Raw genomic sequence first — 25,000 nt, forward strand, 5'->3', positions numbered from 1 at the left:
GTACTGTATACGCTCGGCTTAGGTATCATGTACTTTATATATAAATACATGGTTCCCAAAGTTTCAAGGCGTGACCCGAAATAACGTGTCAGAGAGGCTTGGAGGCTATACAGTTTCACTATTAATCAGGTTTTAATCTGTTTCGGACATCATCCATACATGCATTGAATTGATTAACCTTTGGTTTATACCAGTGACTCATGTTCATCATCAGATAACAGTGCTTGAACAGATAAATGCATTTACTCAAATGCATTAATGCCAACGGCTCATTCAATTTCTCAAATCCATCAAACAGCGCATCTCATCAGATATTTTAATCCCAGTTACAATATCACAATAACGTGTGAGTGACAGTGATAGAATTCAACAATCCACAGATTCAGATTCCTCGTAATTCATAATCCACAGTCCACGCATAGACACTTCAATTTATGCTTGAATGAAACACAATCCGGGCGCTCCGTTAACACTTTCAGTGCCCAGCAGGTGCCGCACAATTTAGTGCTTGAATGCCCAGCATCCACTTCAATGTTAGCGTTAATATCGCCTAATCTATGTTTTAAATTCTCCACTTGCACAATCTCAAAGTAGCCATTTCCGGCTGACTTCCGGTTGCCAATGGCACTTCCTGTCCCATCCAAATACATTGGTTTTAGCTACTTTTCTCCCCTTATTTAAACAACTTTGTCGTCACAGAGAGGCAATGAAACGTTTGTATTATTATAGTATAGAATGTATTTAATAAGCAAACGTTTGTCAGCAGGGTTTTTGGGCTGTATTTCATGTAAAAACGTTTACTGTTAGTTTCCTTGCTCAGCCAGCATTAGCTAACAGAAGCTAGTGGTTAAACAGGCCGGATTAGCTTTGAGCTAACTATCTTTCCCGACCCATGTATTCATTCCATTCTAAACATAACGTTAGGTTACAAAACATGACCTGTCTATATAACGTTGAGGAACAAATTATAAGTGTGTGGGTGTGTGTTCGTGAACATTGGACTGCAACAGAAAATGCATCACAGTTACAGACAGTAGCTACTGTTAGCTGCACTCAGGCTGGCTGCACTCAGGCTGGCTGCACTCAGGCGGCGCGATCAGCCTGTTGGACAGGGAATGAAGATCTCCAGCGAACACTTCATTGCCTCGGATTATGTTGTTGGGGGTGGAAGGTTTGTCCAGAAGACCACTAATCAGCTGAAGCCTGATGCGGTTCCCTCGGTCTTCGACAGACAGACCGGCGCAGGCTCCAGTTAGTTAGCACCAGCCAGGTATCAACGTTAGCTCTCAGAACGATAGCCAGTTAGCCAGCACCAGCCAGGTATCAACGTTAGCTCCCGGAACGATAGCCAGTTAGCCAGCACCAGCCAGGTATCAACGTTAGCTCTCAGAACGATAGCCAGTTAGCCAGCACCAGCCAGGTATCAACGTTAGCTCCCGGAATGATAGCCAGTTAGCCAGCACCAGCCAGGTATCAACGTTAGCTCCCGGAACGATAGCCAGTTAGCCAGCACCAGCCAGGTATCAACGTTAGCTCCCGGAACGATAGCCAGTTAGCCAGCACCAGCCAGGTATCAACGTTAGCTCCCGGAACGATAGCCAGTTAGTTAGCACCAGCCAGGTATCAACGTTAGCTCTGGCTATCGTTCTGAGAGCTAACGTTGATACCTGGCTGGTGCTAACTGGCTATCGTTCCGGAAGCTAACGTTGATACCTGGCTGGTGCTAACTGGCTATCGTTCCGGGAGCTAACGTTGATACCTGGCTGGTGCTAACTAACTGGCTATCGTTTTCCGGGAGCTAACGTTGATACCTGGCTGGTGCTGGCTAACTGGCTATCGTTCCGGGAGCTAACGTTGATACCTGGCTGGTGCTGGCTAACTGGCTATCGTTCCGGGAGCTAACGTTGATACCTGGCTGGTGCTGGCTAACTGGCTATCGTTCCGGGAGCTAACGTTGATACCTGGCTGGTGCTGGCTAACTGGCTATCGTTCTGAGAGCTAACGTTGATACCTGGCTGGTGCTGGCTAACTGGCTATCGTTCCGGGAGCTAACGTTGATACCTGGCTGGTGCTGGCTAACTGGCTATCGTTCTGAGAGCTAACGTTGATACCTGGCTGGTGCTAACTAACTGGAGCCTGCGCCGGTCTGTCTGTCGAAGACCGAGGGAACCGCATCAGGCTTCAGCTGATTAGTGGTCTTCTGGACAAACCTTCCACCCCCAACAACATAATCTGAGGCAATGAAGTGTTCGCTGGAGATCTTCATTCCCTGTCCAACAGGCTGATCGCGCCGCCTGAGTGCAGCCAGCCTGAGTGCAGCTAACAGTAGCTACTGTCTGTAACTGTGATGCATTTTCTGTTGCAGTCCAATGTTCACAAAAACACACACCCACACACTTATAATTTGTTCCTCAACGTTATATAGACAGGTCATGTTTTGTAACCTAACGTTATGTTTAGAATGGAATGAATACATGGGTCGGGAAAGATAGTTAGCTCAAAGCTAATCTGGCCTGTTTAACCACTAGCTTCTGTTAGCTAATGCTGGCTGAGCAAGGAAACTAACAGTAAACGTTTTTACATGAAATACAGCCCAAAAACCCTGCTGACAAACGTTTGCTTATTAAATACATTCTATACTATAATAATACAAACGTTTCATTGCCTCTCTGTGACGACAAAGTTGTTTAAATAAGGGGAGAAAAGTAGCTAAAACCAATGTATTTGGATGGGACAGGAAGTGCCATTGGCAACCGGAAGTCAGCCGGAAATGGCTACTTTGAGATTGTGCAAGTGGAGAATTATGGCTATGTGTCTAATCTGCCCGTCGCTTATCAATGACTCATTTTCCAGTCAACATTGTCGAAGCGGATTATTTTTTTATCGGTTCATTTCCGTTTTATAGCATCTTGAAAAGCCCTCGTTTTCAAGGAAAATAAAAATATTCCATAATAAACGGAATATTCTAGAATACACAAAAAACGTTCTCATTTTTCTGCCTATTTATGAATCGTTTTCAAATAAACCCTAGATTATTGATAGTATTATGTGTACGTATGCACGCTATATAGGCAATCTGATATCTGCTCTGATATATTTCCTGATCGCTCGCACAGCCAAACAGCCATATCAAACATAGGGGAAAAGCTTATATCTCCGTGAAAACAGGTCTGATTATCCTAAAACTGGTAAAATAGATTCCTTACCTGAGATCAGATGGTATCCAAAAAGATTATTCCAATTCCTGATCGTCATTCCAAAAATCGATCCTTTTATTGATCCATCGCTACATACTGTAAAGACATATTACACGCTGTTCTGAGGCTCCACAATGACTGGGATCATCTCCGGTTAAATGCGTGAGAAGTAAAATGTGGATTTTTTTTCTCATCCATTTTCATTTAGTCCATTCCAAAAGGGTGCATTACCATCTGGGAGACGATAGGGGGCGCTTTTTTCACATCTGAGCACCTGATGAGGCTGGTTTCCCAACGGTAGACTCGGTTGATGAAATATGAATTCAGATCGCCAATAAAAAAAAATCACAAAAATCAAATGTCGTGCTGGGCATTCAGGGGGCGGGCTGTTAACACGTGTTATGTCGTGGCTGGCATTCAAAGTGTTAAGCAAATACATCCACAGCAGAGAATATGAAACTAATCAGAGCCAAATGCCCGATAGGTTTCATTCATTAAAAATATCCCCGCGGGATTCACATTTGCAATGCACCGTTATTAAAATAACCACATGCAGTGTGTATCGCGACTCCGAGAGCCATATCCGTATAAATATGACGTGCATTATTTAGGACAAAGTAAATCTATAGGCTGAATATGATTTATTATCAGCATTTTAGGTATATTATTTTACATTTCAAAAGCCCCCTCTAGAAGAACGAAGCACAAAAACATAATTCAGAATGGTATAAATGGGATCTAGACTGAGAATTATTTCAGGAAGCGAGCTGGGATTTCTTTGCGAGGGTGTGGCCATGGTTTATCCAGCTAACTGAACTAAACCCTGCTCTGGAGCAGGTTCAAACTTTCTGATCTGTTACCATGGTAATTTAGACAATCCGACGTCGGGGAACGGAAAGTTCTGGCTTAAGTCAAGCTATGTTGAAATTTATCCGGCTAACTCAGTTAGCCAGGTACGAGGAACAGGGCCCAGTTTGTCTGTGATGAGCGTGTTTTCTGTCTTTATGTTTATGTTTATAAATCTGGTTTTTAGTTTTTTGCTGCAGCCTAGTTGGTTGTTGAGTAATTTCCATAGTTCGTAGGGTTTGTTTTTGTTTTCCTCAGTTTTGTCATTGATGACACATTGATGACAGTTTTGATCATGGTGTTTACGTCATTTCGTAGTCTTTTTCTTTGAGTTTTTTGTTCAATCACGTGGGCTTGGAGTTCTTCACTGTGTGCGCTTTTGGTAAGCTTTGGGTTTAAAGAGGGAACAGAGAGCTTTGGGTTTAAAGAGGGAACAGAGAGCTTTGGGTTTAAAGAGGGAACAGAGAGCTTTGGGTTTAAAGAGAGAACAGAGAGCTTTGGGTTTAAAGAGGGAACAGAGAGCTTTGGGTTTAAAGAGGGAACAGAGAGCTTTGGGTTTAAAGAGAGAACAGAGAGCTTTGGGTTTAAAGAGGGAACAGAGAGCGTTGGGTTTAAAGAGGGAACAGAGAGCTTTGGGTTTAAAGAGGGAACAGGGAGCGTTGGGTTTAAAGAGGGAACAGAGAGCTTTGGGTTTAAAGAGGGAACAGAGAGCTTTGGGTTTAAAGAGGGAACAGAGAGCTTTGGGTTTAAAGAGAGAACAGAGAGCTTTGGGTTTAAAGAGGGAACAGAGAGCGTTGGGTTTAAAGAGGGAACAGAGAGCTTTGGGTTTAAAGAGGGAACAGAGAGCTTTGGGTTTAAAGAGGGAACAGAGAGCTTTGGGTTTAAAGAGGGAACAGAGAGCTTTGTGTTTAAAGAGGGAACAGAGAGCTTTGGGTTTAAAGAGGGAACAGAGAGCTTTGGGTTTAAAGAGGGAACAGAGAGCTTTGGGTTTAAAGAGGGAACAGAGAGCTTTGGGTTTAAAGAGGGAACAGAGAGCTTTGGGTTTAAAGAGGGAACGGGGAGCTTTGGGTACTTTAGGTATGGTATTCATCCCACTTGTCACTGCAAGGGAAAGCTTCAGAAGGGTTGTGTGTGTGTGTGTGTGTGTGTGTGTGTGTGTGTGTGTGTGTGTGTGTGTGTGTGTGTGTGTGTGTGTGTGCGTGTGCGTGTGTGTATGTGTGCATGTGCGCCCGCGCGCGTGTGTGTGCATGTGTGTGTGTGTGTGTGCGTGCGTGCGTGCGTGTGTGTGTGTGCGTGCGTGTGTGTGGACCACTCACCTTAGCAGCATGTGGCAGGAGTTGCAGGAAGTGATCCTGTCGAAGGTGTGCATGTGGAACTCATGAAAGTTGTTGGTGCCGTTCTCCGGATGGATGTTCGAACTGCACAAGTATAAACAGGACGACGATATTAGACACCAGATAACCCCTCAGAGTTTTACGTATTGAAATATCTCTAGATAGAGATATAGAGAGGGGTCTGTGAGAGGGGTAGAGAGGGGTCCGTGAGAACACTACTATGCACCGTGGCAGCGCTTTCAAAGCCTGGTGTCTGCCGTCGGTCAAACATCAAAGAAATACAGTTTAGTTTGACATCTAAAAAAAATAATAAGACAAAACAACAACTTGTGTTGTGACAGAAAGTGTTGACAGGAGGAGTGTGAAGACTGTACATCTCTCTCAGAGGCACCAACGGTGTGTGGAGCTACTGGCTTAATAGCCAGACGACATTTAGGAGAGCAGACAGTAGCTATGTCAGAGGATAACATCATTAAACACATTTGCCAAAAATGTACAAACTGCATCGTCAAAGCATACAACTATGAAGCTTTATAATGTATTCAAATGATAACAACCCACATAGCCTGCCTGTCTGTCAGTCTAGTCAGGTTAACCCTTTCACTGCCGCACTACCAAACAGTTAACCCTTTCACTGCGACAATACACATACGGTTAACCCTTTCACTGCCACAGAACAGCCGGTTACCGACCGTCGGTTGTGTGATAGTAAAGGGTTAACCTTCTGTCGTGTGGCAGTGAAAGGGTTAAATTATCCCTTATTGTTGTATTTAGCTTCTAAAGCCCAGGAGGAACACAACACTGTTCAGGCTTAACAATAATCAAGTGGATACAGGGGCCATGGATACATCTCCCTCCTGTAAAGCTCCTGTATAGGCATGAATGGACAAACCCATTAATAAATTGCTGTAGTTACTACCAAGCGATCATGTGGAAAAGAATGTTGTTTTCAAAGGCAGAACTTGTGTCTTCACCTGGGAGCGTGCTCAACAAACTATCTGACATGGCTGAAGCATGCTCTAACTTCCTCCTGACATGACTGAAGCAGCTCTAACTTCCTCCTGACATGACTGAAGCAGCTCTAACTTCCTCCTCACATGACTGAAGCAGCTCTAACTTCCTCCTGACATGGCTGAAGCAGCTCTAACTTCCTCCTGACATGGCTGAAGCAGGCTCTAACTTCCTCCTGACACGGCTGAAGCAGGCTCTAACTTCCTCCTGACATGGCTGAAGCAGCTCTAACTTCCTCCAGACATGGCTGAAGCAGGCTCTAACTTCCTCCTGACACGGCTGAAGCAGGCTCTAACTTCCTCCTCACATGGCTGAAGCAGGCTCTAACTTCCTCCTGACATGACTGAAGCAGCTCTAACTTCCTCCTGACACGGCTGAAGCAGCTCTAACTTCCTCCTCACATGGCTGAAGCAGGCTCTAACTTCCTCCTGACACGGCTGAAGCAGCTCTAACGTTCTCCTCACATGACTGAAGCAGCTCAAACTTCCTCCTCACATGGCTGAAGCAGCTCTAACTTCCTCCTGACATGACTGAAGCAGCTCTAACTTCCTCCTGACATGGCTGAAGCAGGCTCTAACTTCCTCCTGACATGACTGAAGCAGGCTCTAACTTCCTCCTGACACGGCTGAAGCAGGCTCTAACTTCCTCCTCACATGGCTGAAGCAGCTCTAACGTTCTCCTCACATGACTGAAGCAGCTCAAACTTCCTCCTCACATGGCTGAAGCAGGCTCTAACGTTCTCCTCACATGACTGAAGCAGGCTCTAACTTCCTCCTCACATGACTGAAGCAGCTCTAACTTCCTCCTGACATGACTGAAGCAGCTCTAACTTCCTCCTCACACGGCTGAAGCAGGCTCTAACTTCCTCCTGACATGACTGAAGCAGGCTCTAACTTCCTCCTGACATGACTGAAGCAGGCTCTAACTTCCTCCTCATACGGCTGAAGCAGGCTCTAACTTCCTCCTGACATGACTGAAGCAGGCTCTAACTTCCTCCTCACATGGCTGAAGCAGCTCTAACTTCCTCCTGACATGGCTGAAGCAGCTCTAACTTCCTCCTGACATGACTGAAGCAGGCTCTAACTTCCTCCTCACATGACTGAAGCAGCTCTAACTTCCTCCTGACATGGCTGAAGCAGCTCTAACTTCCTCCTGACATGGCTGAAGCAGCTCTAACTTCCTCCTGACACGGCTGAAGCAGGCTCTAACTTCCTCCTGACATGGCTGAAGCAGGCTCTAACTTCCTCCTGACATGACTGAAGCAGCTCTAACTTCCTCCTCACATGGCTGAAGCAGCTCTAACTTCCTCCTCACACGGCTGAAGCAGGCTCTAACTTCCTCCTGACATGACTGAAGCAGGCTCTAACTTCCTCCTCACACGGCTGAAGCAGCTCTAACTTCCTCCTCACATGGCTGAAGCAGGCTCTAACTTCCTCCTGACACGGCTGAAGCAGCTCTAACTTCCTCCTCACATGGCTGAAGCAGGCTCTAACTTCCTCCTCACATGGCTGAAGCAGGCTCTAACTTCCTCCTCACACGGCTGAAGCAGGCTCTAACTTCCTCCTGACATGACTGAAGCAGCTCTAACTTCCTCCTGACATGACTGAAGCAGCTCTAACTTCCTCCTGACATGACTGAAGCAGCTCTAACTTCCTCCTGACATGACTGAAGCAGCTCTAACGTTCTCCTCACATGGCTGAAGCAGGCTCTAACTTCCTCCTCACACGGCTGAAGCAGCTCTAACTTCCTCCTGACATGACTGAAGCAGCTCTAACTTCCTCCTCACATGACTGAAGCAGCTCTAACTTCCTCCTGACATGACTGAAGCAGCTCTAACTTCCTCCTGACATGACTGAAGCAGGCTCTAACTTCCTCCTCACATGACTGAAGCAGCTCTAACTTCCTCCTGACATGACTGAAGCAGCTCTAACTTCCTCCTGACACGGCTGAAGCAGGCTCTAACTTCCTCCTCACATGGCTGAAGCAGGCTCTAACTTCCTCCTCACATGGCTGAAGCAGCTCTAACTTCCTCCTGACACGGCTGAAGCAGCTCTAACTTCCTCCTCACACGGCTGAAGCAGCTCTAACTTCCTCCTGACATGGCTGAAGCAGCTCTAACTTCCTCCTGACACGGCTGAAGCAGGCTCTAACTTCCTCCTGACATGACTGAAGCAGGCTCTAACTTCCTCCTGACATGGCTGAAGCAGGCTCTAACTTCCTCCTCACACGGCTGAAGCAGGCTCTAACTTCCTCCTGACATGACTGAAGCAGGCTCTAACTTCCTCCTGACACGGCTGAAGCAGGCTCTAACTTCCTCCTGACATGACTGAAGCAGGCTCTAACTTCCTCCTGACATGACTGAAGCAGCTCTAACTTCCTCCTCACACGGCTGAAGCAGGCTCTAACTTCCTCCTGACATGACTGAAGCAGCTCTAACTTCCTCCTCACATGACTGAAGCAGCTCTAACTTCCTCCTCACATGACTGAAGCAGCTCTAACTTCCTCCTGACATGGCTGAAGCAGCTCTAACTTCCTCCTGACATGGCTGAAGCAGCTCTAACTTCCTCCTGACATGACTGAAGCAGCTCTAACTTCCTCCTGACATGACTGAAGCAGGCTCTAACTTCCTCCTGACACGGCTGAAGCAGCTCTAACTTCCTCCTGACACGGCTGAAGCAGCTCTAACTTCCTCCTGACATGGCTGAAGCAGCTCTAACTTCCTCCTCACACGGCTGAAGCAGCTCTAACTTCCTCCTGACATGACTGAAGCAGCTCTAACTTCCTCCTGACATGACTGAAGCAGCTCTAACTTCCTCCTGACATGGCTGAAGCAGCTCTAACTTCCTCCTCACATGGCTGAAGCAGCTCTAACTTCCTCCTGACATGGCTGAAGCAGCTCTAACTTCCTCCTGACATGACTGAAGCAGCTCTAACTTCCTCCTGACATGGCTGAAGCAGGCTCTAACTTCCTCCTGACATGACTGAAGCAGCTCTAACTTCCTCCTGACATGACTGAAGCAGCTCAAACTTCCTCCTGACATGACTGAAGCAGCTCTAACTTCCTCCTGACATGACTGAAGCAGCTCTAACTTCCTCCTGACATGGCTGAAGCAGCACTAACTTCCTCCTGACATGACTGAAGCAGCTCTAACTTCCTCCTGACATGGCTGAAGCAGGCTCTAACTTCCTCCTGACATGACTGAAGCAACTCTAACTTCCTCCTGACATGACTGAAGCAGCTCTAACTTCCTCCTGACATGACTGAAGCAGGCTCTAACTTCCTCCTCACATGGCTGAAGCAGCTCTAACTTCCTCCTGACATGACTGAAGCAGGCTCTAACTTCCTCCTGACATGGCTGAAGCAGCTCTAACTTCCTCCTGACATGACTGAAGCAACTCTAACTTCCTCCTGACATGGCTGAAGCAGCTCTAACTTCCTCCTGACATGGCTGAAGCAGCTCTAACTTCCTCCTGACATGACTGAAGCAACTCTAACTTCCTCCTGACATGACTGAAGCAGCTCTAACTTCCTCCTGACATGACTGAAGCAGCTCTAACTTCCTCCTCACATGACTGAAGCAGCTCTAACTTCCTCCTGACATGACTGAAGCAGCTCTAACTTCCTCCTGACATGACTGAAGCAGCTCTAACTTCCTCCTCACATGACTGAAGCAGCTCTAACTTCCTCCTGACATGACTGAAGCAGCTCTAACTTCCTCCTCACATGACTGAAGCAGCTCTAACTTCCTCCTGACACGACTGAAGCAGGCTCTAACTTCCTCCTGACATGACTGAAGCAGCTCTAACTTCCTCCTGACACGGCTGAAGCAGCTCTAACTTCCTCCTGACATGGCTGAAGCAGCTCTAACTTCCTCCTGACATGACTGAAGCAGGCTCTAACTTCCTCCTGACATGACTGAAGCAGCTCTAACTTCCTCCTGACATGACTGAAGCAGGCTCTAACTTCCTCCTCACACGGCTGAAGCAGGCTCTAACTTCCTCCTCACATGGCTGAAGCAGGCTCTAACTTCCTCCTGACATGACTGAAGCAGCTCTAACTTCCTCCTGACACGGCTGAAGCAGGCTCTAACTTCCTCCTGACATGACTGAAGCAGGCTCTAACTTCCTCCTGACATGGCTGAAGCAGGCTCTAACTTCCTCCTGACATGACTGAAGCAGGCTCTAACTTCCTCCTGACATGGCTGAAGCAGCTCTAACTTCCTCCTGACATGACTGAAGCAGCTCTAACTTCCTCCTGACATGACTGATGCAGCTCTAACGTTCTCCTCACATGACTGAAGCAGCTCTAACTTCCTCCTGACATGACTGAAGCAGGCTCTAACTTCCTCCTGACATGACTGAAGCAGGCTCTAACTTCCTCCTCACATGACTGAAGCAGGCTCTAACTTCCTCCTCACATGACTGAAGCAGCTCTAACTTCCTCCTCACATGACTGAAGCAGCTCTAACTTCCTCCTGACATGACTGAAGCAGCTCTAACTTCCTCCTCACATGACTGAAGCAGCTCTAACTTCCTCCTGACATGACTGAAGCAGCTCTAACTTCCTCCTGACATGACTGAAGCAGGCTCTAACTTCCTCCTCACATGACTGAAGCAGGCTCTAACTTCCTCCTGACATGACTGAAGCAGCTCTAACTTCCTCCTGACATGGCTGAAGCAGGCTCTAACTTCCTCCTGACATGGCTGAAGCAGGCTCTAACTTCCTCCTGACATGGCTGAAGCAGGCTCTAACTTCCTCCTCACATGGCTGAAGCAGCTCTAACTTCCTCCTGACATGACTGAAGCAGCTCTAACTTCCTCCTGACATGGCTGAAGCAGGCTCTAACTTCCTCCTGACATGGCTGAAGCAGGCTCTAACTTCCTCCTGACATGGCTGAAGCAGGCTCTAACTTCCTCCTGACATGACTGAAGCAGCTCTAACTTCCTCCTCACACGGCTGAAGCAGCTCTAACGTTCTCCTCACATGGCTGAAGCAGCTCTAACTTCCTCCTGACATGACTGAAGCAGCTCTAACTTCCTCCTGACACGGCTGAAGCAGGCTCTAACTTCCTCCTCACACGGCTGAAGCAGCTCTAACTTCCTCCTGACATGACTGAAGCAGCTCTAACTTCCTCCTCACACGGCTGAAGCAGGCTCTAACTTCCTCCTCACACGGCTGAAGCAGCTCTAACTTCCTCCTGACATGACTGAAGCAGCTCTAACTTCCTCCTGACATGACTGAAGCAGCTCTAACTTCCTCCTGACATGACTGAAGCAGCTCTAACTTCCTCCTCACACGGCTGAAGCAGCTCTAACTTCCTCCTGACATGACTGAAGCAGCTCTAACTTCCTCCTGACATGACTGAAGCAGCTCTAACTTCCTCCTGACACGGCTGAAGCAGCTCTAACTTCCTCCTGACATGACTGAAGCAGCTCTAACTTCCTCCTGACATGGCTGAAGCAGCTCTAACTTCCTCCTGACATGGCTGAAGCAGCTCTAACTTCCTCCTGACATGACTGAAGCAGCTCTAACTTCCTCCTCACATGGCTGAAGCAGCTCTAACTCCCTCCTGACACGGCTGAAGCAGCTCTAACTTCCTCCTGACATGACTGAAGCAGCTCTAACTTCCTCCTGACATGGCTGAAGCAGCTCTAACTTCCTCCTCACATGGCTGAAGCAGGCTCTAACTTCCTCCTGACATGGCTGAAGCAGGCTCTAACTTCCTCCTGACATGGCTGAAGCAGCTCTAACTTCCTCCTGACATGACTGAAGCAGCTCTAACTTCCTCCTGACATGGCTGAAGCAGCTCTAACTTCCTCCTGACATGACTGAAGCAGCTCTAACTTCCTCCTGACATGGCTGAAGCAGCTCTAACTTCCTCCTGACATGACTGAAGCAGCTCTAACTTCCTCCTCACATGGCTGAAGCAGCTCTAACTCCCTCCTGACACGGCTGAAGCAGCTCTAACTTCCTCCTGACATGACTGAAGCAGCTCTAACTTCCTCCTGACATGGCTGAAGCAGCTCTAACTTCCTCCTCACATGGCTGAAGCAGGCTCTAACTTCCTCCTGACATGGCTGAAGCAGCTCTAACTTCCTCCTGACATGGCTGAAGCAGCTCTAACTTCCTCCTGACATGACTGAAGCAGGCTCTAACTTCCTCCTGACATGGCTGAAGCAGCTCTAACTTCCTCCTGACATGGCTGAAGCAGCTCTAACTTCCTCCTGACATGACTGAAGCAGCTCTAACTTCCTCCTGACATGACTGAAGCAGCTCTAACTTCCTCCTGACATGGCTGAAGCAGACTCTAACTTCCTCCTGACATGACTGAAGCAGCTCTAACTTCCTCCTGACATGACTGAAGCAGCTCTAACTTCCTCCTGACATGACTGAAGCAGCTCTAACTTCCTCCTGACATGACTGAAGCAGCTCTAACTTCCTCCTGACATGACTGAAGCAGCTCTAACTTCCTCCTAACATGACTGAAGCAGGCTCTAACTTCCTCCTCACATGGCTGAAGCAGCTCTAACTTCCTCCTGACACGGCTGAAGCAACTCTAACTTCCTCCTGACATGGCTGAAGCAGGCTCTAACTTCCTCCTGACATGACTGAAGCAGGCTCTAACTTCCTCCTGACATGGCTGAAGCAGGCTCTAACTTCCTCCTGACACGGCTGAAGCAGGCTCTAACTTCCTCCTGACATGGCTGAAGCAGCTCTAACTTCCTCCTGACATGGCTGAAGCAGGTCCTAACTTCCTCCTGACACGGCTGAAGCAGCTCTAACTTCCTCCTGACACGGCTGAAGCAGCTCTAACTTCCTCCTGACATGGCTGAAGCAGCTCTAACTTCCTCCTGACATGACTGAAGCAGCTCTAACTTCCTCCTGACATGGCTGAAGCAGCTCTAACTTCCTCCTGACATGACTGAAGCAGCTCTAACTTCCTCCTCACACGGCTGAAGCAGGTCCTAACTTCCTCCTGACATGACTGAAGCAGCTCTAACTTCCTCCTGACATGACTGAAGCAGCTCTGACTTCCTCCTGACATGACTGAAGCAGCTCTAACTTCCTCCTGACATGACTGAAGCAGGCTCTAACTTCCTCCTCACACGGCTGAAGCAGCTCTAACTTCCTCCTGACATGACTGAAGCAGCTCTAACTTCCTCCTGACATGACTGAAGCAGCTCTAACTTCCTCCTGACATGACTGAAGCAGGTCCTAACTTACTCCTGACATGACTGAAGCAGCTCTAACTTCCTCCTGACATGGCTGAAGCAGCTCTAACTTCCTCCTGACATGACTGAAGCAGCTCTAACTTCCTCCTCACATGGCTGAAGCAGCTCTAACTTCCTCCTGACATGGCTGAAGCAGCTCTAACTTCCTCCTGACATGGCTGAAGCAGGTCCTAACTTACTCCTGACACGGCTGAAGCAGGCTCTAACTTCCTCCTCACACGGCTGAAGCAGGCTCTAACTTCCTCCTGACATGGCTGAAGCAGGCTCTAACTTCCTCCTGACACGGCTGAAGCAGCTCTAACTTCCTCCTGACACGGCTGAAGCAGCTCTAACTTCCTCCTGACACGGCTGAAGCAGCTCTAACTTCCTCCTGACATGGCTGAAGCAGCTCTAACTTCCTCCTCACATGGCTGAAGCAGGCTCTAACTTCCTCCTCACATGACTGAAGCAGCTCTAACTTCCTCCTCACATGACTGAAGCAGCTCTAACTTCCTCCTCACATGACTGAAGCAGGCTCTAACTTCCTCCTGACATGGCTGAAGCAGGCTCTAACTTCCTCCTCACATGACTGAAGCAGGCTCTAACTTCCTCCTCACATGGCTGAAGCAGCTCTAACTTCCTCCTCACACGGCTGAAGCAGCTCTAACTTCCTCCTCACATGGCTGAAGCAGCTCTAACTTCCTCCTGACATGACTGAAGCAGGCTCTAACTTCCTCCTCACATGACTGAAGCAGGCTCTAACTTCCTCCTGACACGGCTGAAGCAGCTCTAACTTCCTCCTCACATGACTGAAGCAGGCTCTAACTTCCTCCTCACATGGCTGAAGCAGCTCTAACTTCCTCCTGACATGACTGAAGCAGCTCTAACTTCCTCCTCACATGACTGAAGCAGGCTCTAACTTCCTCCTCACATGGCTGAAGCAGGCTCTAACTTCCTCCTCACATGGCTGAAGCAGGCTCTAACTTCCTCCTGACATGACTGAAGCAGGCTCTAACTTCCTCCTGACATGGCTGAAGCAGCTCTAACTTCCTCCTGACATGACTGAAGCAGGCTCTAACTTCCTCCTGACATGACTGAAGCAGCTCTAACTTCCTCCTCACATGACTGAAGCAGCTCTAACTTCCTCCTGACATGACTGAAGCAGCTCTAACTTCCTCCTGACATGACTGAAGCAGCTCTAACTTCCTCCTGACACGGCTGAAGCAGCTCTAACTTCCTCCTCACACGGCTGAAGCAGGCTCTAACTTCCTCCTGACATGGCTGAAGCAGGCTCTAACTTCCTCCTGACATGACTGAAGCAGGCTCTAACTTCCTCCTGACACGGCTGAAGCAGCTCTAACTTCCTCCTGACACGACTGAAGCAGGCTCTAACTTCCTCCTCACATGGCTGAAGCAGCTCTAACTTCCTCCTGACATGACTGAAGCAGCTCTAACTTCCTCCTGACATGACTGAAGCAGCTCTAACTTCCTCCTGACATGACTGAAGCAGCTCTAACTTCCTCCTGACATGACTGAAGCAGCTCTAACTTCCTCCTGACATGACTGAAGCAGCTCTAACTTCCTCCTGACATGGCTGAAGCAGCTCTAACTTCCTCCTGACACGGCTGAAGCAGCTCTAACTTCCTCCTGACATGGCTGAAGCAGCTCTAACTTCCTCCTGACATGACTGAAGCAACTCTAACTTCCTCCTGACATGACTGAAGCAGCTCTAACTTCCTCCTGACATGACTGAAGCAGCTCTAACTTCCTCCTGACATGACTGAAGCAGGCTCTAACTTCCTCCTGACACGGCTGAAGCAGCTCTAACTTCCTCCTGACATGGCTGAAGCAGCTCTAACTTCCTCCTGACATGGCTGAAGCAGCTCTAACTTCCTCCTGACATGACTGAAGCAGCTCTAACTTCCTCCTGACATGACTGAAGCAGCTCTAACTTCCTCCTGACACGGCTGAAGCAGCTCTAACTTCCTCCTGACATGACTGAAGCAGCTCTAACTTCCTCCTGACATGACTGAAGCAGCTCTAACTTCCTCCTGACACGGCTGAAGCAGCTCTAACTTCCTCCTCACACGGCTGAAGCAGCTCTAACTTCCTCCTGACATGACTGAAGCAGCTCTAACTTCCTCCTCACATGGCTGAAGCAGCTCTAACTTCCTCCTGACATGACTGAAGCAGCTCTAACTTCCTCCTGACATGACTGAAGCAGCTCTAACTTCCTCCTGACACGGCTGAAGCAGGCTCTAACTTCCTCCTCACATGACTGAAGCAGCTCTAACTTCCTCCTGACATGGCTGAAGCAGGCTCTAACTTCCTCCTCACACGGCTGAAGCAGCTCTAACTTCCTCCTGACACGGCTGAAGCAGCTCTAACTTCCTCCTGACACGGCTGAAGCAGCTCTAACTTCCTCCTGACATGGCTGAAGCAGCTCTAACTTCCTCCTCACATGGCTGAAGCAGGCTCTAACTTCCTCCTCACACGGCTGAAGCAGGCTCTAACTTCCTCCTCACACGGCTGAAGCAGGCTCTAACTTCCTCCTGACACGGCTGAAGCAGGCTCTAACTTCCTCCTGACACGGCTGAAGCAGCTCTAACTTCCTCCTGACACGGCTGAAGCAGCTCTAACTTCCTCATCACATGACTGAAGCAGCTCTAACTTCCTCCTGACATGGCTGAAGCAGCTCTAACTTCCTCCTGACATGGCTGAAGCAGGCTCTAACTTCCTCCTGACATGGCTGAAGCAGGCTCTAACTTCCTCCTCACATGGCTGAAGCAGGCTCTAACTTCCTCCTCACATGGCTGAAGCAGCTCTAACTTCCTCCTCACACGGCTGAAGCAGCTCTAACTTCCTCCTGACACGGCTGAAGCAGGCTCTAACTTGCGTGCGTGTGTGTGTGTGAGCTGAAGACAAAGAGACAGAGGATGGGGGAGACGCAAGAGAAAGAGAGAGAGAGAGAGAGAGAGAGAGAGAGAGAGAGAGAGAGAGAGAGAGAGAGAGAGAGAGAGAGAGAGAGAGAGAGAGAGAGAGAGAGAGAGAGAGAAAGGTTGATTGAACATTTTATTAACAGAGTGCAGAATGGGTATAATACAGTACGGCTCAATACACACAATTGTTAAGGGGATGCAGACCAGAGAAAGACTTTCGTCTTGTTTACACGGTCCCCCATTTTCAATTCATCATAACATTTATGACATACACAACATGCAGTTATAGACTCGTACTGGCATCGTGTCCCGCTCTTCGCCATATTGAGATATACCTCATCTCCTGTACCTACTGTACTACATGAACGAAAACAAAACACCCTTGCACTTGACCAGGCCCCGCCCCAGTGACCTCCCTTTAAGTCACCAGGCGTGGTCATACTCGCCCTTCCCCTTTTTCGTTTTCCATCATGGCGGTTGCAATGCACCCTGTGTAACTAGCGTTTATGAAGTGTAAAGAGAAATTGAACAATGCCGGAGATTTGCCAGCCCCTGGAATCTTCTCGGCATGTTCCAACGGCGCTCGTATGGGTTCTGCAGTCCTGCAGCTGGATGCATCTCGATGCATCTCCGTGTCGGGCCTGTACTGGGGTTTCCTCGTCTTATTGACGGCAGACAGAGGGACGTCACGCGATGTGTAGCTATCGGGTAATCTTGAGCGCCTAAGTGACTAATAGATAGGACTGTGGCAAATGTAATTTCTTGTACCAATAGGATGTATATTGTGTGTAATATATGATGTGCAAAGCTTTGACTTTGAATAACATATATTACACACATATACATCATATTTGGTCTTCTTCTAATTTCAACAAACGCTTTACCTTAACTCATTCAGCGCCAGTCACGAGTAAAGTCGAGTTAACTCGCCAACCGTTCAGCGCCAATCACAAGTATAGTCAGGTTTTAATCGTTATTTCTTTTATTAGCTATATCCATTCATTTTTCATCCATCCAGCCTGATGTTATCATTGGGAATGGGTCTGAGCTCGCAAAAGGGCAAATACCACCGCCTACGCCTTCCAGCCGGTATTGCACTCTATTAGAAATGGTGTAGTTTCTTTTCTGTGCCGATCTGAGCGGTGCGGGCGGGGTTTAAATACTCCGGTAGGACTAGCGTTTACAACATTACATCTGCGATGTAGGAAAGGAGACATGATTGACTAAACTCTGGATACAAGGTCTAACATTAAACTAGTCAATAAATAAATATGAGTTTTTTATTTAATTTGCCATATTTTGTGACTGTAAAAGGTTTGGTAGTTTGTAAACACTAGAGTAAAACAGATCTATATTTACAATGGGTTAATAAAAGTTCCAAATATATGATCAAACTCTCTAACTAATGACAGCGTATAATCTACTGTAAATTAACACATCCCTCTAGCCTCTCAAACCCAGTGTAATGCTACCTGGTCAACAATAACCCTGTAACTTAGCCAATGTTAATAATTAACATGGTCTTTCTCTCGGTTTAATGTTAGCCGGCAGATGGTGGCAGCAGTCTGAACGTGGATGATCACCTGACCATTTTTATAGCCATGGCAAAGCCAGCACTATATGCGAACAAGTGTGGCAAGCAAATAAACATAATCTTTTCAAAATATGTGAAAGCCAATCTATTCAAGTTCCTTAGCTACAAAGCTAATAGCAAGCTAACGTTAAATAGCTGATGCTGAGCTAAACATGTTTGCTAATCGTCCATAGGTGCTAACCTTTGATGTTACCAAGTGACTGACCTATCTCAGGTGCCTGATAAAGTTTGATGTGGTCAATCCAACATTTTAGTTTTATTTTGATGCTGCAGACGTTGCATTTAGCAATTATGTTGTGTCTGCCTTGTGTGAAGTTATTACAGCCAAAGTTTATGACAAATGGCACAGGGCTGCAGTGGTGCTCACCACACAGGCTTTCAGCACCACTCTCCACTGGACAGCTCCCTCCAATCATGGCGCTGCAGTCGCATGTGGCCGAAACGCACCAGATGATAATAAGGGAGGGGATGACATTCAGCTCGTCAGACATTTCCTTAATGTAAAGATCCCAAATCTCAAGTCTCAAGTCGCGTCTCAAGTCCAAGTCGCGTCTCAAGTCACATGCGTGTGTGTGCAACTTAAGTGAGACCCATCTCTGCTTGGCAGAGAACATTATTTGGTAGAGTCCATTTCACCCTCTTTGGATCTTCCGTACTCGTGTCATTTAACATAAATTAATCCACATAAAATGACTATATCCGTAATGCAAACTAATTTAGAGAACATAGATAATACAGTGACAGCTCTCTCTCTCTCTTAACATGACAATACAAATCAATCTATGTCTATCTCAGATTCACAATGCCTAATGTCAGCATGTAATGAGAGCATATCTATTTTGGCACATATTTCAGCACCATGGACATAGCGTGGATGTCTAGTTATCATCAATAGCCGTTCACAGATAATACAAAGAGATGCATTTTCTTCTGAGGGAAGCAACAGTTAAGATTGGAGGATCAAGAAAAGAGGGCAGGGTTTGAGATAGGTCAATTAGGCCAGCTTGCCTTTACGTTCAGCCTTGCTCTTCATCTCACTGCCGTTGCAGAATGCCAGAAGCCTGTATCAAAGCCCCTTCCCCCATAGTGAGAATGATCCTAATTATCCCCTGAAAGAAACAATATTCCATCCATACAGTAGTAGGCTATATCTACTGTATAAACTGGGTCACTGCAAATTGCCTTCATCACAAAGAGGACCTCTCCCCCCAGAAATTACTCTCCAAACACCAGCAGGGTCATGGTCGCCCATGGTATCTACAGGGGGACGACTGGAAGATGTCCCTCTGGGCAGAATAGTGATGAATTATAAAATAAATGGCTGCATTTATATAGCGCTTTTATCCAAAGTGCTTTACAATTTGTTACTCACATTTTACCCATTCACTCACACATTCACACACCGACGGCAGAGGCAACCATGCAAGGTGCCAACCTGCTCATCAGAAGCAGTTAGGGGTTAAGTGTCTTGCTCAAGGACACTTCGACACGCTGCCCGGGAGGAGTGGGAATCTAACCGGGAACCTCTGGATTACCAGACGACTGCTCTACCTCCTGAGCCACTGTCGCCCCCTTAGTGATCCCACTAAGGCGTTATTGGAGGGGGGGGGGGGCTGTACAGTATGTAAAACCTCATTTCTTCAATGAAGTCAATGTAAACTCTCTCCTTGACCTTGGCGATTCACAGATTCAATGTTGGTCCGTTACAGCGGCGGCAGCAGCTGCTTGGGACCCCTGCTGTTGGAGACTAATTGTGGCCGTTGTCGTCGCTGTCAATAACGTGTCTGATTATCGCCTGATCCAATTAGTCTCGGCTTCCCGACGACTAGAATAGCGGCTGCGTGTCGAGCCGAGGCCCCCCCGGCCTTTGGCTGCGGTGTGTTTCTCTCCGTCCACAGATGAGTTTGGGGTTTAGAGGGATAATGGACGGTTGGCGGCGAGAGAGGGTTCGACCGTATGTTAGAGGGCTGTGGCTTTGTTTCACTTTCTATCCTCGAATGTCAAATTAGTAATCAGACCTGGCAAAATGTTAACTGATGGAACTGTAATGATGAGATGGAATGCAAAATGTTATACAAAATACAGATTGTTCACGAGTTTCTAGTGTGTGTGTGTGTGTGTGTGTGTGTGTGTGTGTGCGTGCGTGTGCGTGTGCGTGTGCGTGTGCGTGTGCGTGTGTGTGTGTGTGTGTGTGTGTGTGTGTGTGCGCGATTTAAGCACGACTCGGGTTACAAGTCTCAGACTCGAGTCTCCCTCTCTGGTTGGCAGAGAGCATACTTTGGTGGAGTCCATTTCACTCCCTGGTCGAACTGTAATGATGAGATGGAATTCGAACTGAGCAAATCATATGGACACAAACACTCGCCACCATTACGCATAGAATTATGTCTGTCATCTTATCAATTGTGGCGTTCAGAAATTAGTGCGTTCCATTGACTGTGAAAATAAGTGCATTCGTAATTATAAAGTGGTGCTTGATTTCCCTCTCTCCCTCTCTCTCTCTCTCTCTCTCTCTCTCTCTCTCCCTCTCACTCTATCTTTCTCCCTCTCGGGCGTGTGCTGTCCAGAGGCAATATGCAATTACATCTATCCAAACCGATGACAATAATTGTTTTGGGATTGCTTACGATTATGAAAAGGCACAGGGCCAGGAGCAGGGGGGGGGGGGGGGAGTATAATAGGGTTATAAAGAGGATTCTGATTACATAAAAGTTTTAATTACTTTGAACTAATTCCCTTTTACTTTCGATTCGTTCTAACTTGATTCAGGGACTAAGACGGGCTAGAATTCCTACTCTTGGGTTTATTTTAGATGTGAAGTACCTTATAGATCATGATTTCGCTCACTCGTTTGCCCACTCACTCGCAAACAGAAAATGTCTGAAATACTATATATTATATATATATATATATATATATATATATATATATATATATATATATATATATATATATATATATATATATATATATATATATATATATACTATATATATTTTTCTTCCTGGCTGGAGGCAGGCGTGTGATCTTCCCTGTCTGTCAGTCATTGCTCCTCACGACCAGGATACTGGTGAGAACCGGCTCGGAGATCAGCCTTCTTCATACTACACTTGTTCTGTCACCTTCTCAGGTTGCAATTTTGTCTTTTTTATCACACTTCAAGCACGACTTGTTCTCTGATGTGTCCTGCCTTTGTCATCTGTTCTCCTCGCCCCATATCGTATGCACCAGTTGATGGCTCATGTCTTCCCTAGTTTATGACATCGTCACATAACATAGAGAACAAAAATGTACATGAAAATGTTCATTATTCTCACGCAAGCCATGCTCTAATGACATGTTTTCTAAAAGGACGGAGCTGACAATGGTATGTCATGGTTTTGGACAGTGAACCCTTTTTTTTGGGTCACGGAGATTATGGTATAAATCATCAAGTCTAGTCTGATGTAAATACCAAATATATATATATATATACATATATAGAATATAATATCTTTCATCTTTATTGTCAAGTACATTTTTACATATACCTGAAATGTGTCCTCTGCATAGAATAGAATAATAGAAATCCTTTAATAATCCCAATGGAAATTCGACACTACAGATTGCTCACATTGAACAACAATAAACATTTAGGTAGTCAATAGGACTAGAATAGGAATAAGAATATAATAATATTAAAAATAAGAATAAAATAGAATAAAGAATAAAATACGGTCTGGGATCTACATTCTGCTATGTATATACATTCTAAAATCTTAAATATACAACTATCCAGCCAAAAATATACAGAAATATACAGTAAAATGTACAGTAATATAGTGTGAAAATGTAAAGTGAAAAATGTCCAGGAGGATTTTGAGAAGTGTAAAACATTTTAAAGTGTCCAAATGGGGCATTTGCCCCATCCTAACTATCCTAACTGTGGGCAGCCACAGTCCGGCATCCAGGGACCAATTCCAGTTGTAATGCCAGTGCCTTGGTCAAGGACAATGACAGGAGTATGTCCCTCGCTGGCATGTGTTTTTTATGGGATGGGAGGACACTGGAGTGCCTGGAGGAAACCCACACAAACGCCCACACAAGGACCTTCTTGCTGTGAGGCAGCGGTGCTAGCCACTGCGCCACTGTGCCAACGGTCAAACTGATGCTTAAAAGTTGTCCATTATCACCATATGAATGGTTGAACCTATTATACTGTATCATAGGGGACGTGTCAACTTTGACAGCAGGTTAATCCTCTCTTGTTGTTCAAAGTTGTTCAAACAGTCAATCAAATACATCTCCCCCTGATGCATCCTGCAGTTGGAAGGCTTATTGTCAGTGTGGTGGTGCTGTGTTAGTGCACATGCTGCTTCAGGGGAGGTGTGTACAATATGACCTCATGATTTATTTGTATTTTTTGTACAATATATATTTTTTCATAAATAATAAATAATATAACATAAACAATACATCATGTCTAAATCGTTTTTCCAAGGAAGCCCATTTGAGACCAAGGTCTCATGTCCAACGGTGCCTTTGTACAAGACATCATTTATATGGAATACCTAGAGAAAGAGGTGGAAATACTCAGGTCTGTGCTGTATGTCTCAGTGACGGAGTTCAGGTGTTCTCTAACCCACGTAAAACACGCCCACTGGTCCCGACTTGAAGAACAGGACGGACAACGTATCTCGGTACAGTACAGACAAACCTATCTCTCATCAACTCTCATTGCGTTGTCAAGCATGAACACACACACACACACGCACGCACGCACGCACGAACGAACGCACGCACGCACGCACGCACACACACACACACACACACACACACACACACACACACACACACACACACACACACACACACACACACACACACACACACACACACACACACACACACACACACACACACACACACACACACACACACACACACACACACACACACACACACACACACACACACACACACACACACACACACACACACACACTCTTTAGAGAAAAGAGAAAATTGGCTTCTTGTACAGAAACAGAACCAACTTTCTGTTGATTAGTAGGGAAATGATTTTTAAAGCAGTTTTCTTATCAGTTTTGTACTATGCTGATGTAATTTATAGGCATGCTGCTATCTTCCCTCACTTGACTCCGTCTATCGCTTGACTCTGCCCTCCGATTCATTACTGGCGATAGCTATGATACACACAATTGCCTCTATGATCAAGTTGGTTGGCCTTCTCTTGCAGAGAGGTGCAATAAACATAAACCTTTTCCATTAATGCTCCTGATTCATGGAACATCCTTGAACACACGTTAAAGAGCAATACTCTCCCGACCTATGCACAGTTCAAAACACAGTCGCAAATTGACAAGCATCAATTGATGCCTACTCAGCTTTCTGTGTATGCTGAAGCTAAAGGTGGCAAGTTACCTCATACAGTATTGCACCCACCATGAAAGGTTCAACACATTAGTGCCATCACACATGCAGCTCAGATTGCAGGGAAGTAAGATAAGATAAGCTCTCCCTCTCCAGGGGAAGAATGTGAAAAGGTTCTGCACAAATAACTATCTGTATAGTCAAAGGCATGCCTCCAAGATAAGTTAACCATAGACAAGGATTAATTAAACAGGATTAATTCATTTAAGATGGACAATTCCTTTGCAGTGCACACACACACACACACACACACACACACACACACACACACACACACACACACACACACACACACACACACACACACACACACACACACACACACACACACACACACACACACACACACACACACACACACACACACACACACACACACACACACACACACACACACACACTACAAAAAAAGGAATACAAATCTGTATTGAAAATCTTATTTTCATGAAACAACTAAAATAAATACATCTGCCAGTGGGTAAAAGTAATTTCACTTGAGCTAATTTAAAGGGTTTCTCAAAACATGCAACAGCATCTTGAAACAAAAGGTTTCAAGACATTATCACGTATTTAAATCCATTTTTTAAGTTTAAATGGTAAATGGTAAAGTTTAAAAGGTAAATGGTAAATGGCTGCATTTATATAGCGTTTTTTATCCAAAGCGCTTTACAATTTGTTCCTCACATTTTTTACCCAATCACTCACACATTCACACACCAACAGCGGAGGCAACCATGCAAGGTGGCAACCTGCTCATCGGGAGCAATTAGGGGTTAAGTGTCTTGCTCAAGGGCACTTCGACACGCTGCCCGGGAAGAGATGGAATCGAACCAGGAACCTCTGGATAACCAGACGACTGCTCTACATACCGAGCCACTGTCACCCCAATTGTAGTTGCATTAGAAGTTAGAACAGTGGTTCTCAAACTTGTTCTGTCACGCCCCCCTTTGGCGGAGCAACATTTTTTGCCCCCCCCCCCCCCCCTCATCCTAACACAATAGTCATGAAATGACTCGTTAAAATGTATTGAAATAACATCAATATCATGAGCTTTCAAATTGTGCAATCATTTAACAATAACATTATACAGTAGTAACAATCAGTAACAATAACCAACAACTGAGGAAAATAATTATGAAATGTGCAGTCTTTGCTAAAACAATAACATACATAACAGTTCAATACAGTTAAATACACTCAGACTGTGTGGTTTTTAAAAAAAATAGAGAGAAATCTCTCTAAGAGCAAGATAAGCTTTGTCGTATTTTCTTGATTTTTGGTTTATTGTTAGGTCACACCAAAGCATCGCTTGTCTTCCTTTTTGTCCCTGTCAAATATTTCTCCATTCTGTTCACCTACTGACACTACTGACATCCTCTCCTATCAGCTGCCACGTTACCAATAAGGTCTGCCCTACATTTTCAAAAGCCAAGAGAA

The 25,000-nt window shown here is 46.2% G+C and overlaps 1 protein-coding gene across 1 annotated transcript in view; it reads right to left on the minus strand.

Annotated features, from left to right (window-relative positions):
* The window catches only part of vav3 (vav guanine nucleotide exchange factor 3), a gene marked incomplete at its 5' end in the record, with an annotated part of 236,042 nt that overhangs the window by 63,090 nt on the left and 147,952 nt on the right, over positions 1–25,000 (minus strand). Inside the window, 1 exon segment of the mRNA XM_084325889.1 lies at positions 5,360–5,461. Within this exon segment, the coding sequence (XP_084182015.1) occupies positions 5,360–5,461 (102 nt within the window).

Source organism: Notolepis coatsorum, assembly GCF_963971535.1.
Source record: "Notolepis coatsorum genome assembly, chromosome: 12".
Taxonomy (NCBI): Eukaryota; Metazoa; Chordata; class Actinopteri; order Aulopiformes; family Paralepididae; genus Notolepis; species Notolepis coatsorum.